We start from the raw sequence: 20,274 nt of genomic DNA on the forward strand, positions 1-20,274 counted from the left end.
AACCAACTTTTAGTTTTATTGATCTTTGCTATTGTTTTCTTTGTTTCTCTTTCATTTATTTGTGCTCTGATCTTTATGATTTCTTTCCTTCTACTAACTTTGGGTTTTGTTTGTTCTTTTTTCTCTAGTTCCTTTAGCTGTAATGTTAGATTGTTTATTTGAGACGTTTGTTGTATCCTGAGGTAGGACTGTATTGCTATAAACCTCCCTCTTAGAACTGCTTTTGCTGCATCCCATACGTTTTGGATTGTCGTGTTTTCATTGTCATTTGTCTCTAGGTGTTTTTTGACTTCCTCTGATTTCTTCAGTGATCTCTTGGTTATTTACTAACATACTGTTTAACCTCCATGTGTTTGTGTTTTTTTCCCCTGTAATTGATTTCTAATCTCATAGCGTTGTGGTCAGAAAAGATGCTTGATATGATTTCAATTTTCTTAAATTTACTGAGGCTTGATTCATGACCCAAGATATGATCTACCCTGGAGAATGTTCCATTTGCACTTGAGAAGAAAGTGTAATCTGCTGTTTTTGGAAGGAATGTCCTATAAATATCAATTAAATCTCTCTGGTCTGTTGTGTCATTTAAAGCTTGGGTTTCCTTATTAATTTTCTGTTTGGATGATCTGTCCATTGGGGTAAGTGAGGTGTTAAAAGTCCCCCACTATTATTGTGTTACTGTCAATTTCTTCTTTTATAGTTGTTAGCAGTTGCCTTATGTATTAAGGTGCTCCTACGTTGGGTGCATATATATTTATAATTGTTATATCTTCTTCTTGGATTGATCCCTTGATCATTATCTAGTGTCCTTCCTTGTCTCTTGTAACATTCTTTATTTGAAAGTCCATTTTGTCTTATATGAGTATTGCTACTCCAGCTTTCTTTTGATTTCCATTTGCATGGAATATCTTTTTCCGTCCCCTCACTTTCAGTCTGTATATGTCCCTAGGTCTGAAGTGCATCTCTTGTAAACAGCATATATATGGGTCTTGTTTTTGTATCCATTCAGTGAGGCTGTGTCTTCTGGTTGGAGCATTTAATCCATACACGTTTAAGGTAATTATCGATATGTATGTTCCTATGACCATTTTGTTAATTGTTTTGGGTTTGTTTTTGTAGGTCCTTTTCTTCTCTTGTGTTTCCCACTTGGAGAAGTTCCTTTAGCATTTGTTGTAGAGCTGGTTTGGTGGTGCTGAATCCTCTTAGCTTTTGCTTGTCTGTAAAGCTTTTGATTTCTCCCTCGAATCTGAATGAGATCCTTGCCTGGTAGAGTAGTCTTGGTTGTAGGTTCTTCCCTTTCATCACTTTAAATATGTCATGCCACTCCCTTCTGGCTTGTAGAGTTTCTGCTGAGAAATCAGCTGTTAACCTTATGGGAGTTCCCTTGTATGTTATTTGTCATTTTTCCCTTGCTGCTTTCAATAATTCTTCTCTCTTTAATTTTTGCCAGTTTGATTACTATGTGTCTCGGCATGTTTCTCCTTGGGTTTATCCTGTATGGGGCTCTCTGCACTTCCTGGACTTGGGTGGCTATTTCCTTTCCCATGTTAGGGAAGTTTTCGACTATAATCTCTTCAAGTATTTTCTCGGGTCCTTTCTCTCTCTCTTCTCCTTCTGGGACCTCTATAATGTGAACGTGTTGCCTTTAATGTCCCAGAGGTCTCTTAGGCTGTCTTCATTTCTTTTCATTCTTTTTTCTTTAGTCTGTTCCACAGAAGTGAATTCCACCATTCTGTCTTCCTGGTCACTTATCTGTTCTTCTGCCTCAGTTATTCTGCTATTGATTCCTTCTAGTGTAGTTTTCATTTCAGTTATTGTATTGTTCATCTCTGTTTGTTTGTTCTTTAATTCTTCTAAGTCTTTATTAAACATTTCTTGCATCTTCTTGGTCTTTGCCTCCATTCTTTTTCTGAGGTCCTGGATCATCTTCACTATCATTATTCTGAATTCTTTTTCTGGAAGGTTGCCTACCTCCACTTCATTTAGTTGTTTTTCTGGGGTTTTATCTTGTTCCTTCATCTGGTACATAGCTCTCTGCCATTTCATCTTGTCTATCTTTCTGTGAATGTGGTTTTTGTTCCACAGGCTGCAGGATTGTAGCTCTTCTTACTTCTGCTATTTGTCTTCTGGTGGATGAGGCTATCTAAGAGGATTGTGCAAGTTTCCTCTTGGAAGGGAGTGGTGGTGGGTAGAGCTGGCTGTTGCTCTGGTGGGCAGAGCTCAGTAAAACTTTAATCCACTTGTCTGCTAATGGGTGGGGCTGGGTTCCCTCCCTGTTGGTTGTTTAGCCTGAGGCGACCCAACACTGGAGCCTACCCAGGCTCTTTGGTGGGGCTAATTGCGGACTCTGGGAGGGCTCACACCAAGGAGTACTTCCCAGAACTTCTGCTGCCAGTGTCCTTGTCCTCACGGTGAGACAGAGCCACCCCCCACTTCTGCAGGAGACCCTCCAACACTAGCTGGTAGGTCTGATTCAGTCTCCTGTGGGGTCACTGCTCCTTCCCGTGGGTTCCGATGCACACACTACTTTGTGTGTGCCCTCCAAGAGTGGAGTCTCTGTTTCCCCCAGTCCTGTTGAAGTCCTGCAATCAAATCCTGCTAGGCTTCGAAGTCCGATTCTCTACGAATTCCTCCTCCCATTGTCGGACCCTCAGGTTGGGAAGCCTGACGTGTGGCTCAGAACCTTCACTCCAATAGGTGGACTTCTGTGGTATAAGTGTTCTCTAGTTTGTGAGTCACCCACCCAGCAGTTATGGGATTTGATTTTATTGTGATTGCACCCCTCCTACCATCTCACTGTGGCTTCTCCTTTGTCTTTGGATGTGGGGTATCTTTTTTGGTGAGTTCCAGTGTCTTCCTGTTGATGATTGTTCAGCAGTTAGTTGTGATTCCGGTGCTCTTGCAGGAGGGAGTGAGTGTAATTTAAAAATCAGATAAGAACAAATGTTGGCAAAAATAGAGGCAAATGAGAACACTCGTACACAGCTGATAGTAATATAAATGGTGCAGCACCTTGGAAAACTATCTGGCAGTTCCTTAAATATTGAGTTACTACATGACCCAGGAATTCCACTCCTAGGTATACACCCAGAAGGATAAAAACATATGTCTACAGAAAAACTTGTACATAGATGTTTATAGCAGCAGTATTTATAATATCTAAAAGGTAGAAACAGCCCAAATGTTCATCAACTGATGATTAGACCAACAAAAGTGGTACAGCCAAGCAATGGAATATTATTTGGCCATGAAAAGGAATGGAGTGCAAGGGACTTCCTGGTGGTCCAGTGGTAAAGAATCTGCCTTCCAATGCAGGGGACACAGGTTCAACCCCTGATTGGGGACCTAAGATCCCACATGCTGTGAGGCAACTAAGCCCAACTACTGAGCTCACGCACCTCAAGGAGAGCGTCTACATGCCGCAAACTTCAGCGCCCACGTGCCCTGGAGCCTGCACGACAGAATTAGAGAGGGAAAACCCACATGCCACAACTAGAGAAAAGCCCGAGCGCCGCAACAAAAGATTCTGCATGCCAAGCACCGCAACGAAAGATCCTGCATGCCTCAATGACCCAACGCAGCCAAAAATAAAAAAGGAGTGGAGTACTGATACATGCTACCACATGGATGAAACTTAAAAACATTGTGCTAAGTGAAAGAAGCCAGTCCCAAGAGTCCACATATTGGTATGCAATGTTCAGAAAAGGCAAATCTATACACACACAAGACAGTAGTGGTTGGCTACAGCTGGGAGGGAGGCAGATGGGATGGTGGGAGCATAATAGGTAAAGGGCATTTTTTTTTTAAGTGATGAAAGTGTTCTAAAATTGATGGAGGTAATGGCTGCACAACTCTGTGAATATACTAAAAACCATTGTATTTACACTTTAAATAAGTGAATTGTATAATGAATTATAACTCAATACAGCTGTTATTTAGAAAACCACCACTACTGAGAAAGATATATTAAAATCTCTTATGATTGTAGGTGGTTTATTTTCCTTGTTGTTCTGCCAAAGTTTGCTGGATATATTTTGAGTCCATGCTATTAGGTGCATACAAATTTAAAACTAATGTCTGCTTGATGAAGTGAAACTTTTATAAGTACAAAGTGATTCTTTTTATCTTTAATACCGTTTTGTTGCAATGTCTGCAGTGTATTCATACTGGCTTCCTTTGTTATTTAAAAACAAAAAGCAATGATAAACCTTTACATATATACATCTCTGTGCACAGAAGCAGGTCTAGCCGTACATTAAATACCTGAAGTACACTTGCTTGCTGGGTTAAAGACAGGTACAATTTAAATCTGAGAGACGTCTCCAGGGTGTTCTCCAAAGAGGCTGCAGCAATCACATTCCCGGGCACCCCTCCCCCCGCCGCCCAGGGTATCGGAGCGCTCCTTACATGGACAACTTGAAATCTGAGTTTCTTTTGCTCTGTTATGAAGTGGTGAGTGAGCCTGCAACTCAGGAATTGGATTAAAAATTTCCCACATGGTGACCAGTCCCCGGGTTGGAAGGAAGCGCTGCTGGGAGACTCACCTTGCTGATCTCCATCAGGGACATGGTGAAGCTGTAGAGCTGGTTCTTGCTGGTGCTGGCGATCAGCGTTTCCTGGGAGGGGCTGAAGCACATGCAGAGCACGTCCTGTTTGTCTGACTGACTCGGGTCATTGCTCTGTGGGTCCACAGGAATCTGCCCAAGACACAGAACAGCGGTCAGCAATGCCCTCACATTGTCAGGGTGTCCTCGGGCTTTCAGATTGCCTCAGATACTGTAGCTCATAGACTCCTGACCATGCTTCCTGGATCCTCCTCAGATGTGGAGAAGGGAGGGCTTGAGGGGCCTCCGTTTCTGTGGATTTCCTACTCACCTTTAAGTGATTAGTGGCTGAATAATAAGGCAGCAGCACAGGTGAAACTGATCCATCTGTACATCTCAGTTTGAGATCTCCCCCGCACAACCAGCGTTAGTCTAACCCCGACTCCCGCCCAGCTGTTGGGAGCCCAGTGTGGGCGCCCACCTGCACCAGGTACACAGTGTGTGCTCCAGGGCAGTAGAGGGGAAGGTGGCAGCCCTTCTACCACGTGGAGTGGGTGACAGGGCAGAAAGAAGAGAAGGGGTCACACAGCTTCTGCAGCGGTCTCAGGGGGCCGGGAGTTCCTCGTGGACATTATGAAACTAGATTTCCTTTTCCCTGATATTTCGCTCCTTCCACTAACAACCAAACTTATTGAAAGGCTGGTCTACACATACCATCTCCACTTCCCTACCACCCACTCCGTTCTTAATTCCTTCTAATGTGGCTTCCACCGCATCATTTACTGAAACTGTTCTCATAAATATCACCAAAGCCTGATGCCCCTGCTCAGCCCTCATCTTCTAGGCTTTTCTAGAGCCTGCAGCAGTGACCTTGGCACCTTCTCCCTAGAAGGCCCTGGCCTCCTGTGCTGCCCTGCCCCTGCCTGGAGTCCTGTCTTCCTATGTACCCCCTAACCCGTCCTCATGAAGTCTACACTCCCTGCCTCGCCAGAACAGCAAGGGCTCTGGGAAGCCCTCCCTGACCACCCTGGGCTGAGTGGGCCCTGATGTTCCCTCCATGTGCCCACAGCATCCAGGGTTCCCTCTGCTGTCACACGCATCACACTGTGTAAAGTAGAGTGGGAGCCCGCAGACCGAGGACCGCATCTGTCCCCACGCCTGTCTCCTGGTGTGTGGAGCAGTGCGTGACACATAGCAGGCGCTCAGTGACTGCGCGGTGTGGCCTCACGGTCCTCCTCCAGACAGTGAGGTCCACGAGGGAAGCGCCCATGTCTGATTCACCCACCGCAGGCCACACCACAGAGCCTGGCCCGTGATAGCTGCACGACGGACGTTTGTTGACTGAATGAGTGAAGGACCACACCTTCTCAGTGCCCTGCTGGATTCTCATCCTGTCTCAGTCTTGAAATTAGGAAATGCTAAGTTTTGTCCTCAGTTCTCTTTTTGGCTTTATATTTTCTCTCTCAGTGATTTTACCTAATATAAGGGTTCAGTGAAAACAATAGTAGTAAAGTAATTACAATAATAAATACTTAAAATAGTGAAAATAAAGCATTGACTATGTGCCAGATACAAGCCAAGCACTATGGGTGGGTGTGTGTGTGTGTGGTGGATATATCGATTTCACTCCCAAGGTCTAAACCACATATCCAACTGCTTCACTTTATCCTTGTCTCTGGTCAAATGTCAACATCCCTCAGCGAGGCCTCCCCAGGTCACTCTCTCTAGAACAGAAGCCCCTCTCGCACCCTGTCCTTTCCTGGCTTTATTTTCTTCACAGAATTGATCTCATCCAACAATCTGTTCATATTTGTTTGTTTACTTGTTGACTGAGCTCTAAGGGCAAGTCTTAGTGTGGTTACTTCTCATCTGTATCCCAGCCCCGAGCATAGAGCCTGGCACATAGTAAACACTCAATAAATATTTGTTAAATGAATAAACACACAAAAGAATGACCTGCTTTACAGGCAAAGTAAACTCACAGTGATCCCCCCGAGTCCCCACCCACCTTGCTCTCACCTCCAGTTTTCGGGCCGTGGCATCCTTTCCCAGCATCCAGCACAGAGCCTGGGCATCTTCCCTGAGAGCTCCTTATCTCTGGCCTCCCGCATCTGCTCAGGGAACGTCCTACAGACTTAACCTTCACAAAGGCTCTTTCTGCTTCCCACTGCTGTGATCCTAGACCCCACTGCCTTTTCGCTTCAGTAACAAAAAAGCCTCAGAACTGATTCCTAACGGTGGCAATAATAACTAGTATCATTTATTAAGCACAGGCACTGCATCAGTGGTTACAGAGATGTGGTTTAATTCTTTTGATAACCACAAGGGATAGGCTATTTCCTTACCGAAGAGACACAGGTTTGCTAGATTCAGCAACTCATGTGAAGTCACTCAGCCAGTAAACCTCAGAGTCAAGTCTAACTCATTCATTGTGTATTTAACCACTTCACATCCAATGCCCCCAAATCACCCGCACCATGCATCACAGGCAGGTTACTTTTCTGAAGCATAATGCTTCTTCACTGAAAACAGGATGCCTGCCGATTTACATACACACTCCTCAGGCTGGCTTTGCCATCTTTCACCAGCCTTAGCTCCTCTTTTTCCCTTCAAGTGACTTCAGGTCCCTCCACTGGGCAACAGATGTCTCACAAACACACCACCTGCTCCCTGTCAGTGATGCCTTTGCTTAATTTTGTTCCTTTCACCTGGAATTCCTGATCTGTTTCTTCCTGTCAAATGTTATCCATCCTCTACGACCCTTCCTCAAAGATTATCCTCAAACACCTTGAAGCCTTCCTGGTTCTTCCCCAACCAGATAAGCTCTCTCTCCACAACCGTTTGTATCACTTATTCCCCAAATATTTACTGAATGCTTGCTGTGTACCAGGTAGTTTTCTTGACATTAAATATCAATATACATTATGGGAACACTGAACTTCAAAGAGAAAAGAGAATTTGCCAAAGCTCTCTCCCAGGAGTCAGATCCGGATCTCCCTAATTCTATACCCCAATTCTGTGCAACCCATCCTAAAACTCCCCTCAGGACAAATGGTTTAGCCCTCAGCCCCTCTCCCCACACCAGACGCCCTGTCAGTGCTCTGCTGCCAGAGAACAAATGCCAGTTGGACCCCAGTATTGCTTCTCCCTCCCCTCCTTACCCGGATTTCCCTGCTCTCACGGTAAAACTCCTTGTCTCCCATCTTCTCAAACAGTAGAACTCTCCCTGGCCCAGCAGAGCAGGCAAATCCCTTGGAATAGGCTGCAATGGCAGACACCTGGGGCAGGGACAGCTGGTGGTGGCTGCTGGCCATCACGACCTGCTTGCAGGAAGGGACTGGGGAGGTGATTGTTGGAAATTCGATCAGGCTGGAAAAGAAGACAGCATGTAAAGATAACAGAGACGATTCCAAGGAGATGAATCCTGCTAGGGATGAGAAAGAAGGGCTGTCCTTGGGTGTGGGCGAAACTAGCGTGAGCCCCTTTCCCACGGCCCAAATGCTCCCCTTTGGCTGGGAATGCTACCCGAGCTCCATGGAAGATGGAAAGTTATGCATTTATGTGGAAGTCTCACAAACCTGTGTGGTCACTGTTTTCGTTGTTATTATCATATTCATTTTGTTGTTTGGAAGGAAAAAAGTGGCTCAGAGGGGTTGTTTCCAAGATCACAAAATTAGTAAGGGGAAGAGCTGAGACTTGTTTTTCTTTGTTGTTTGTTTTGTTTTGTTTTGTTTTTTGTTTTGGCCATGTTGCAAGGCATGTGGGATCTTAGTTCCCCGACCAGGGATTGAACCTGTGCTCCCTGCAGTGGAAGCGTCGAGTCCTAACCACTAGACCACCAGGGAAGTCCCAAGAGCTGAGATTTGAATCCAGGTTTTCATTTCCTCCCTGCCTCCCTTCTCCTTCCTCCCTTCCTTCCATTGTTTCTCTTTCATTCATTCACACGTTTTCATTCATTCATTCATTCATTCATATAACATTTACTGGAGTTACGCTGTGTTAACAGCTCTGTGAAACAATGGTAAATAAGTTGACACAGTTCCTGCCCTGAGAAGCTGATGGTCTAGGGGGCATGTGACAAGGACTGTTAAGGGCGGCTGAGTAGGATAGGAGCATCCAGTCAGCAGCTAACAAGGGTTTTCTGAGGACAGTTACAGAGGAGGACCACCTATCTGAGATGAGCAGAGGCTGAGAGCTCCTAGCTGAGATGTGAAGGACAAAGAGGACTGTGTCAGGCATGTGTCTATATCCAGGGGAGTGGGGTCGGGGTGGGGGCAGACCAAGCCCAGAAGCAGGAGAGTACACGAGGCATGTGCGGTAGACAGAGGCAAGAGCTGATGCTGCAGATGTAAAGAAGGGTCCGAGCAGCAGGGACATGTGGGCCAGGCTCAGGAGTCTGAGCTTTATTCTTGGAGCCCTGGACCCACTGAAGAATGGTGAACCCAGAAAACTGGAGGGCATATGGTCTTATTAGGAAGTTCTCAACATAATCACAATAAAAAAGGAGACGTCGGGCTTCCCTGGTGGCGCAGTGGTTGAGAGTCCGCCTGCTGGTGCAGGGGACACAGGTTTGTGCCCCGGTCCGGGAAGATCCCACATGCCGTGGAGAGGCTGGGCCCGTGAGCCATGGCCGCTGAGCTTGTGCGTCCAGAGCCTGTGCTCCACAGTGGGAGAGGCCACATCAGTGAAAGGCCCGCATACCAGAAAAAAAAAAAAAAAAAAAAAGGAGACGTCATTGGCATGGAGGGTGGTGAAAATGGGTGAAACCAAAGTCACTGAGGAAGAGGCATCTACAGTGTGCCATTGTGGTTGAGGGCTCAGGCTCTGGGGTCAGACAGGTCTGGGTTTGAATCCTGACCTGTCATTTAACAGTGCTGTGATACTGGGTGAGGCACTTAACCTCTTTGAGCCTCAGTTTCCTCATCTATAAAATGGGCATGATAATAATATATACTTTTTTAGGGTAAGACTCAAATGAGGATATATAAAAAGTGCTTAAGGCAGTATCTAGAACACACAATGGTACTTTCCAATATGGGTGAGATACGACTGTTATTGGTTGCAGTAGAGGTAAAATAGACAGCTCTACCCTGACCCCCTACTTTAGCCCATATGCTTTGTCAGATTGACCGACAACATTTCCTTGCACTTCCTTGTTGGTCTGGTGCCTCCCACTGAATTGTAAGGTCCTATGGACCTGTGTCCCCAGCACCTAGCAAGATGCCTTGCACACTGCAAGGGCTTGGTGGACATTTATTGAATTGATTCAGTAAATTAGGCAGCCAATAGAAAACATATTTTTGAAAATCTGTTGTTTTGAAGACTAGTCATACTAAAACGTTTTTAAAATGAGGTTAGTTATAAAAGTAAAAAGGATTGTATCTAGGTTACGGTCATAACTTTCTAATTTGTGCTTGAATATGGAAGAACACTTGAAAGGCAGAGGGAAAATGAAAAGCATTGATTTTTAAGGTAGAGGGGATAGGAGTGATTTTTAAAGAATGCTGTTTTCGGTGTAATGCTATTACCATGATGAGTATATTTCTCCAAGAGCTCCTGCCCAGAGGGCGCCGTTACCTCTCGGATTCCTGGATCACCCCCAGGTTCTTCATCTCGCTGGTGGGCTCCCTGACCATGATACTTGTCTCCCAGCGTTGATCTCCAGACTCAAAGAGGAAGAGCCGGCCTGTATCAGTGCCAACAACAATCTTGTCATCAGACACCCAGGTGTGGGCGAGATAGTTTTGGGGTTCTCCCCTCTGAAAATTAGTTTGCTTCAGGGTTCCCTGAGCAAAACGGAGAAGCTTAAACATCCCATTTCCAGTGACACAAATCTGAGCGTTATCCTGGGGATTGAAGCTCACCTGTAAAATGGGAAGGAATTAAAGAAAAAGATATATAAAACTAAACTTGATGGCATTATTTCCCATTTTACTAATTACGAGTTAGCCCAGGTAGCTCATAGGATCTTTTAAACATCACTAAATCATATAATTTTAAGACCATATTTGACAAGAGGACAGATCTATATCCATTATATTTGTACAGCCCATGAGTCTTTAACCTAGGAAACCTTCAAAAGTCATCTGACAAAGGCCAAAAAGCAAGATGAGCAGGTCTTGACAATCACCAAACTCTGTGCCAGCAAAATGGAATGAAGCCTCACCTGGAAGCAGAAAATGAGGGTTTGGCAGGTTTATGTGCCTTGTTCAGGGCGAAGGAACCACATGTCAGGGACTAAACTTCCTTTATCTCTACCCTCATCCCAATGCGCAGTCATGGGCAGTCAACCTGTCACCTCCACTGGATGGTGAGCACCTGGTGGGGCTGTGGCTTTTTCATCTCTGTATCCCCAGTGCCGGGTTCAGAGCAGGCATCCAATGAATGTTTCCTGGATCAGTTTCAGAGGAGGTGCTCCCTGCTCTGATTAGGATGCCATATCATGCCTTACTGTGACCTGGGTGAAATAATCTTCAGGCTCTACCTGCCTTTGCTCTGATTCCATGATCAGCAAGCAAACTTCTGACTACTAATTTCATCTCCCAAGGACTCTGTTACCAGGGAGGAAATACACTGGATAAATGCTGTGTTTTCTGGTTGTGACATGCTGGTTCACAAGCCAGACTCTTGTGAGAATAACAGAGTCTGTGCCCGAGATGCTGACTAGCCAATATCTCTGAACGTGAACAGAACTGAGTGCTTGCACTTGGAAAACTGAGCACTAGATCCTAGACCAGGTTGACTGCTCCAAGAAAAGCCTCCTTAGGCCCCAACCAGCCCCCCGACACATCCTCTTCATTTTGCCCTCAAACCACGATAGAAACTTCTGCTCCCCACATAAGTGAGATTTCATGGACAGCTTCCTAAAGACCTACCACTTCACACCACCTTCCTGAAGTCTTCCCACTGTCCTGCAATGCTGCCCGGAAGAGGCCAGGACCAGGGAGAGACAGCAAATTTGATCAACCTGCCTCTGGGCTTGACCTGGGACCAGAAAGCAGTTCTGGGCCAAAGTGAAGAACACAGCCCCTGGAGTCAGGGAGTCCTGGCCCTGCTAAGTTCTTGGAGCCTCAGTTCCTTCATCTTTAAAACAGAGACAATAATTATGCATACCTTATATGGTGTTGTGAGGCAAATTTTAAAATGCATTTTAAGAAATTAGTACTATTCCTGACACACAGAAAGCATTCAATGAGGGACAGCTTGTACTATGTTTTAATAATTTGCACCATACTTGTCATGCTGGGTGGTACCTGGTAGACAGCATTTTTCTGAGTATCAGTTCTAACGATGGCCATTACTTTTTGTTTTTTCCACAGCCAATAGACAAGGTTTGACTCTGGAGGTGAGGTCTGGGTCAAGAGGTATTCGGAGTCTGGAGAAAAAGCCATGCAAATGAACTTCTGAACTGGGAAGTCAAAATTATTAAGGACTTTGCACTTTCGGCAAGGAACGGCTGACAGTTCATAAATGGTGATGACGGGTTTTTCTTGCACAGTCTCGGAGATAGCGAGGTATCGCCGATTGGGACTGATGGACAAGGCCAACATGCCCTGACTCTTGTCTGAGCCTGCAAACAAAGGAGAGGAGCTGGTGAGGGGAGATCATGCATTCACCAAGATTCAGCATGAACCAGGCACCGTGGTGGGCACTGCCGAGGCAACAGGAGAAAAGTGCAGAAACGGGTAATTGTCAATCCCTGTGTCCCTCGGGGCAACTGTGTCTGTGCTACTATGAAAATAACTAGGATGGGCACCTCACTGAGGCCGTGGTGGGAGGAGAAGTCAGGGAAGGATTCCTGAAGGAAGATGAAGTGTGGTGGTGGGGGGGGGCGGGGCGGGGTTGGGCACGTCAGGAAGGGCAAAGGTGCGGATGTGAGAAAGGGTATAGATGGAGGGGGAACTGCACATGGTGGGAGATGGCTGAGCATCCCCTGTGAGCCAGGGGTGACCAAAGATGGGTCTGGAGCGTGCAGTAGGGTCAGATCAGAGGCCTTTATGCCCTGAGCAGTCAGCACTCAATACTCTTCCTCCACTTTCCAGGCTGGGATGCTAACCACTAGATTCCTCAGCCTCCCTTGCAGTTAAGTGATTTATGTGACATTCTGGCTGAGAGACAGATACAGAGGTCTGCTGAATGGGCTTTATGGTAAAGCCCGTGCTTCCTTCGAAACCAGGAGGGATGCACTCTATCCATTTTTCAGGAATAAAGAGGCGATATCTGGTGGTCGAGCACTCTTCTTGTCCATGAGGTAACAAGCGTGAGAATGAAGGCCATGGGCCTCTAGAGAGCAGAGCCTGATGTAAAGATTAAACTGCAAATGCTTTATTTGGGTAATGTAGTCAGGTCTGCATTATAATTTTCATGGGCCCTGGGCACTTCTGCTTTCATGGGCCCCTTCCTCCATTAAAATATGGTAAAAATTATACTTTATGACTCATTGGTTTCAAGAAGAATATAATCCATGCTAGATTCACTAGTATTATATTCATTTTTTCCTGACTTTAAAATAAATTAAAATTAAAATATTTTCTTGGGTCCCTAAAAGCATCACAGGCCCTAGGCTGTGCCTCACAGTAACTTGGCCTGATACAAGCCCTGGGCGGGGTGGGTGAGAGAGGCAGGGGAAACTGTGCTAGAAAGTGACACGATGGACTCCATGCTACTGCATCACACAAGCCGCAGCAAGTTGGACCAGCCCGCGGGCTTCTCTGGAAGGGCTGCAGAGAGTACCTGCACCTCTGAGAAGAACCCAGGGTTTGGGTCACTGAGAGCCTTGCATGAGAGTTTGGACTTTACCAGGGAGGCCAATGGGAAGGCCCTGGGAAATTTTAGGAAGGTCTGATGTGTGTTGTAGAAAGATCCCTCTGGCAACTGTATGGAAGACAATCCTGGAGGGAAGGAAACTTCAGCAGGTTATTTCAAAAACCAGGACACATGGCAGCAATGAGCAACAGGAAGGCAGTAGGGGCGATGGGAACAGGAGGTTAGAGAAATGCTAAGGGGTAAAACCAGGAGGACTCAGTGAAGGTGGGGTGAGGGGCTGATGGAGAGAGAGGAGCAATGAATGACATTTAGGTTTCTGGTTGGTGATGGGAGTGGTGGTGACAACTGGAATGGAACACAGGCTTAGGGAGCTAGGGGCCATGGTGAGGGTCACGTCCACTGTTTTTCACTGAAAATAGTCCATGCAAGTATTTCTGATTTAATCATGCTTAGTTGCTTCCATTTTTTTATGATTTCATTTTTTTTTTTTGCACTGAAGTCTTTAATCCATCTCAGGTTCATGATGATTCCCCTTTTCCAAACATCAATACCTAACTGGTTATCCCAGCACTAATTACTAATGCCACCTTTATGTTGTATTAAATTGATTTATCCATTGTATTCATTTATGTGTGTATTACTGGGTTCTGGGATATTTATACTAGGACTAGCTTATTTTTGTAATCATACCCTTATCATGTGTTTGGATAGCTGGCAAAGTAGCTCTTAAGGAAAGAGGGAGAAAAAAGGAAATGATAAATTCCATTCTGGATATATTGTGTGTGAGGTACATACTGCAGAACTTTCAGGTAAAGAGGTCTAGCAGGAAGCTGGATATGATGAAAGCTGTGGGAGATGTTTGGACTGAAATACAGATTTGAGATAAAAGTCATGGGGCTATAAGGTATCGATGAAAGAAATAAAAGATGACACAAACAGATGGAGAGACATACTATGTTCTTGGACTGGAAGAATCGATATTGTGAAAATGACTATACTACCCAAAGGAATCTACAGATTCAATGCAATGCCTATCAAATTACCAATGGCATTTTTCACAGAATTAGAACCAAAAATTTTTACAATTTGTATGGAAACACAAAAGAACACAAATAGCCAAAGCAATCTTGAGAAAGAAAAACAGAGCTGGAGGAATCAGGCTCCCTGACTTCAGACTATACTACAAAGCTACAGTCATCAAAACAGTATGGTACTGGCACAAAAACAGAAATATAGATCAGTGGAACAGGATAGAAAGTCCAGAGATAAACCCATGCACTATGATCACCTAATCTATGACAATGGAGGCAAGAATATACAACGGAGAAAAGACAGGCTCTTCAATAAGTGGTGCTGGGAAAACGGGACAGTTACATGTAAAAGAATGAAATTAGAACACACCCTAACACTATACACAAAGATAAACTCAAAATTGATTAAAGACCTAAATGTTAGGCCGGATACTAAAAAACTTTTAGAGGAAAACATAGGGAGAAAACTTCTGACATAAATTGTAACAAAATCTTTTTCAATCCACCTCCTAGAGTAATGAAAATAAAACCAAAAATAAACAAATGGGACCTAATTAAACTTAAAAGCTTTTGCACAGCAAAGGAAACCATAAACAAAAAGAAAAGAAAACCCTCAGAATGGGAGAAAATATTTGCAAATGAAACAACCAACAAGGGATTAATCTCCAAAATATATAAACAGCTCATGCAGCTCAACATCAAAAAAACAAACAACCCAATCAAAAAATGGGTGGAAGATCTAAATAGACATTTCTCCAAAGACATACAGATGGCCAAGAGGCACATGAAAAGCTGCTCAACATCACTAATTATTAGAGGAATGCAAATCAAAACTACAGTGAGGTATCACCTCACACCAGTCAGAATGGCCATCATCAAAAAATCTGCAAACAATAAATGCTGGAGAGGGTGTAGAGAAAAAGGAACCCTCTTGCACTGTTGGTGGGAATGTAAATTGATACAGCCACTATGGAGAACAGTATGGAGGTTCCTTAAAAAACTAAAAATAGAACTACCATATGACCCAGCAATCCCATTACTGGGCATATACCCTGAGAAAACCATAATTCAAAAAGAGTCAAGTACCACAATGTTCATTGCAGCTTTATTTACAGTAGCCAGGACATGGAAGCAACCTAAGTGTCCATCGACAGATGAATGGATAAAGAAGATGTGGTGCATATATACAATGGAATATTACTCAGCCATAAAAAGAAACGAAATTGAGTTATTTGTAGTGAGGTGGATGGACCTAGAGTCTGTCATACAAAGTGAAGTAAGTCAGAAAGAGAAAAACAAATACCGTATGCTAACACATATATATGGAATCTAGAAAAAGAAAAAATGGTTCTGAAGAACCGAGGAAGGGCAGGACAAGAATAAAGACGCAGATGTAGAGAAAGGACTTGAGGACACAGGGAGGTGGAAGGGTAAGCTGGGACGAAGTGAGAGAGTGGCATGAACATATATACACTACCAAATGTAAAATAGATAGCTAGTGGGAAGCAGCCACATAGCACAGGGAGATCAGCTCGGTGCTTTGTGACCACCTAGAGGGGTGGGATAGGGAGGGTGGGAGGGAGACTGCAAGAGGCAGGAGATATGGGGATATATGCATACGTATAGCTGATTCACTTTGTTATACAGCAGAAACTAACACAACATTGTAAAGCAATTATACCCCAATAAAGATGTTTAAAAAAATCTGCAAACAATACATGCTGGAGAGGGTGTGGAGAGAAGGGAACCCTCCTACACTGTTGGTGGGAATGCAAACTGGTACAGCCAGTATGGAGAACAGTATGGAGTTTCCTTAAAAAAATGAAAATAGAGTTACCATATGATCCAGCAATCCCACCCTGGGCATATATCTGGAGAAACCCATAACTGGAAAAGATATATGCACCTCAATGTTCACTGTAGCACTATCACAATAGCCAAGACATGGAAGTAACCTAAATGTCCATAGATAGAGGAATGGATAAAGAAGATGTGGTACATATATACAAAGGAATATTACTCAGCCATAAAAAAAGAACAAAATCATGCCATTTGCTGCAACATGGATGGACCTAGAGATTCTCATACTGAATGAAATAAGTCAGACAGAGCAAGATAAATACCATATAGTATCGCTTATATGTGGAATCTAAAAAAAGGCTACAAATGAACTTATCTATAAAACTGAAATAGAGTTACAGGTATAGGAAATAAACTTATGGTTACTGAGGGATAAGGCGGGGGGAGGGATCATTTGGAAGACTGGGACTGATACATACATACCACTATATATAAAATAGATAACTAATAAGGACCTACTACTGTATAGCACAGGGAACTCCATTCAGTACTCTGTAATGGCCTATATGGGAAAAGAATCTAAACAAGAGTGTATATATGTATTTGTACAACAGATTCACTTTGCTGTACACCTGAAACTAACACAACATTGTAAATCAATTATACCCCAGTAAAAATTTTAAAAAAGAAAAAGAGAAAGGAAGGTGGAGAAACAAGAAGGAACAGTTAACAAAAACTTGGTATACAAACAAACACTGTATAAAACAATAAAAGAAATATTTACTTTTGGCCTTTAGAAAAAAAAATAAAAAGTCACCGTGTGGAGTTTAAAGTGTGCACATAGATGAGATTGCCTGGAGGATGGAAAGGGCAACAGTTCACTCCCTCCTCTGCGCTTTTGTACCAGGGCTGTACCTGGCCTAGCAGGTGTGCTGCTCATTTACATAGTCCCGCTCATTTGAATACATACCTGTCCCCACTACAATACTGAGAGCTCCTGGTCTGGTTTTCTTGCTTATTCATTCTTTCAATCACCAGCGCCTGCCACCAATATACGCTGACTGACTGCAGAGTCTGTAAATGCTTTCGCATTGTTTTAACCCAGTCAGTGGCTGATTCCTCCTTGAAATACGTTCACCTCTTGCATGGATTTCCTCTTATCTTTCTGGCTACTCCTCCAAAGACTCTTTTGCAGGTTGTTCCTCATTTCCCTGGCACTATACGTAGGAGGGCCCCAGGGTCCAATCTTTCACCTTCTCTTTCATAAACATATTCACTCCCTGGGGGATCAAATCCATTCTAAGGACCTAATATTTCACCTCCATGCTGATGACCCTCAAATTTCTATCACCAGCCTGGACCTCTCTCTCTCTCTTGCACCCAGACCTGACATCAAAGTGCTTGCTTAGGATCCCATTTGCATATTTAGCAGGCATCTCAGTCTTCCCATGTCAAAAACTAACCTCCTGATACGCTCCACAAAGCCTGCTCATTCTGAAGTCCTTCCTGCTTCAGTTAGCAGCAACTCCATCCTTCTGGTTGCTCAGGCCAAAACCCTTGCTTTTTCCTTTTCTCTTCCACCTACATCAGGTCTATGAGGAAATCTGTCACCTTCACCTTCAAAATACAGCCAGGCTTTGATCTCTTTTCACCACCCTATTGCCTGCCACCTGCTGTGAGCCACCATGTTCTCTCAGCTGGATTACATTAATAGCAATAGTCTCTCAGCTGGTCTCCTGCTTCCTCCCTTGCCCCTCCTTAAATCTATTCTCTGTACAGTAGCCAGAAGGAACCTGTTGGAACATAAGTCAGATCATGTCACTCTGCTCAGAATCCCTCTCCCCCCCGCCCCCCTCCCCCGCTGGCTTCTCACTTCACTCAGAGTAGGAGCCCTTGACCTCAAAGCCCATGTGACATTGCTCCCATTACTCTGCCTCACCTCTCACCCCTCCTCCATTTACTCCACTCCAGCCACACTGGCCTCCTTGCTATTCCCCTAACACACTCAGCACCCTCTAACCCAGAGCCTAAAAGGTGAGAGGCAAATGTGTAGAGCCCCGAAGAGATAATACAGGAGAATAAGCTTGGGGTAAGGGATGATTCCTCAACAAGACACAAAAAGGAAAAGGTTGACACATTTGACTTCATTAAAACTAAGAATTTCTGTCCATCAGGATACCATAAGGAGGAAGAAGACACAAGCCCCAAACTGGGAGAATTATTTGATATATATATATATATATATATATATATATATATATATATATATATATATATATATATAATCTGACAAAGGATTAGCATACAGAAAATATAAAGTGTGCCCATAAATCAGTAAGAAAATTACCCCCAAAAAACACAGAATATGGATAAAAGACTTAAGACATTTCACAGAATGAGTAGCCCCTTAACCGTGTGAAAAGTTATTCATCCTCATTTGTACTAGATAAATGCACATTAAAACCACAATAAGATACCCTTTCTCAAGCATCAGATGAGTAAAAATTAGGAGGTAGAAACTAGAAAGATAGCAAAGGGGGGTGAGGTTGTGGAGGAATGGCAGTGTGAATTGGTACTGCCACATTACCCAGTAGTTTTAGTCCTGGTGTGTGTCCTGGAGAATCTCTGCACAAGTGGATGAGTACACACATGCAAGAATGTTTATAGTGGCATCATTTGAAATAGCAAAAAAAGTTCATTCCCAAATGCCCATCAACACTAGAATGGATAAATATACTTGAGAATTAGAGTCCTATGAGTAATAAAATGAACTCAGTTAATATGTATCAAGATGCATGAATCTCAAAAGTATGTCGTTGCAAAAAAGAAGCAAGTCACAGAATACATACACTATGGTTACATTTATATAAAGCTGGTGAAGAGCACAAACAAAAAGGATATCTTACATAAGGTCACACAGATAGAGATGTGGTAAAATTATGTAGAGAAATAAGGGAATAATTACAAAGTCCAGGATGGAGTGAGAGTCTGCATGTGTGAGAAGAATGAAGTCAGGGAGAAACACTGGAACTGGTAATGTTCTATTTACTCTCCTGTTGCTGGGTTCACAGATCTTCATTTTATTATAGTTCTTTAAATATTACACATATGTAGTGTACAGTCTTTTGTATGCAAGTCACAATGAAACATGTTGAGTGGAAAAAGAGAGTAGGTGGTTAAGCTGTGGAAATCGTGTATATTATTAGCAGCACCAATGCGAACGAAACCAAATGTTACAGTATACAGACGGTTATGTGTGACTTGGGCTGAAATCTCCAGTGCTTTCACCATACATGGGTTCAAAATGTGCTGTCATGAAAGTGGTGTACTCTGGAAAACTGTTAGAAAACTCAAAAAGTGGCCCTGGTGACGACAAAACAATGATATTGAAGATGCATGAAACTCTTTAAAAGAATTTTTTTCATTAAATCACAGTGAAAAAAAATACTTTTAAATAACATGATTTTACATGTGATTTTAACTATGTATGTGTGATTCATTAATCTATACATTAAATAAGGCAAGTAGACATGCATTTCTTCTACATTTATAGAACTATATATATATTCAAGTTGGCCAAAAAAGTTTCCGTTCAATCGTCGTGTCGGTATTATGGGGTTATATTTGGCATACACGGTTATGTATGTGTCATGTTGGGAAGGGTTTTACCTGGAATGAATTTTTGCCACTTCTGATCCACATTGTACTTCACACAGTGATTTCCTGAAGGAAATATAATGATCTGTTCATCGAAGAAGAACACATTGTTGGACACGTGGGATCGAAGACCAAAAACATGCAGCGACTGAGCTACCACGGTGGACATGGTCCCAGTAAGGAGTTTCGCTAAAGATGCAGAGCAGCTGGTGAGCATGGAGAAGCGCGTCACCCCGCCCACATTACCGTCCCCGCCCCCCTCGACACGCCCCTAGATCCTCCCCTGGACTCCTCCTCCACCCCCTACCCCTTGCGACCTTCTCGCGCGCCCCCGACCCCGCTCCTGCGTCTCCTCTTTCCTTTGGCCTTCGTGGCTTCCTGCTCCTCCGGACGACCCCGAGGGACCCTTCCCACCTGTCGCTTCTGCTCTCTGGATCACCAGAGCACACGTGTATACAGGGTACTACGCCTACGAATCC

General features: G+C 43.9%; 1 protein-coding gene across 1 annotated transcript in view; it reads right to left on the reverse strand.

The window, feature by feature from the left end:
• CFAP57 (cilia and flagella associated protein 57) overlaps window positions 1–19,964 on the reverse strand; it is a gene marked incomplete at its 5' end in the record, with an annotated part of 76,891 nt that extends 56,927 nt beyond the window's left edge. The window contains 5 exons of the mRNA XM_081225110.1: window positions 4,542–4,694; window positions 7,703–7,910; window positions 10,119–10,405; window positions 11,795–12,111; window positions 19,808–19,964. Coding sequence (XP_081081236.1) covers window positions 4,542–4,694; window positions 7,703–7,910; window positions 10,119–10,405; window positions 11,795–12,111; window positions 19,808–19,964 — 1,122 coding nt within the window. The remainder of the gene's footprint in view (window positions 1–4,541; window positions 4,695–7,702; window positions 7,911–10,118; window positions 10,406–11,794; window positions 12,112–19,807) is intronic.
• Between the last annotated feature and the right edge of the window lie 310 nt (window positions 19,965–20,274).

This window comes from Mesoplodon bidens (assembly GCF_964165515.1).
Source record: "Mesoplodon bidens genome assembly, chromosome: 2".
Classification (NCBI taxonomy): Eukaryota; Metazoa; Chordata; class Mammalia; order Artiodactyla; family Ziphiidae; genus Mesoplodon; species Mesoplodon bidens.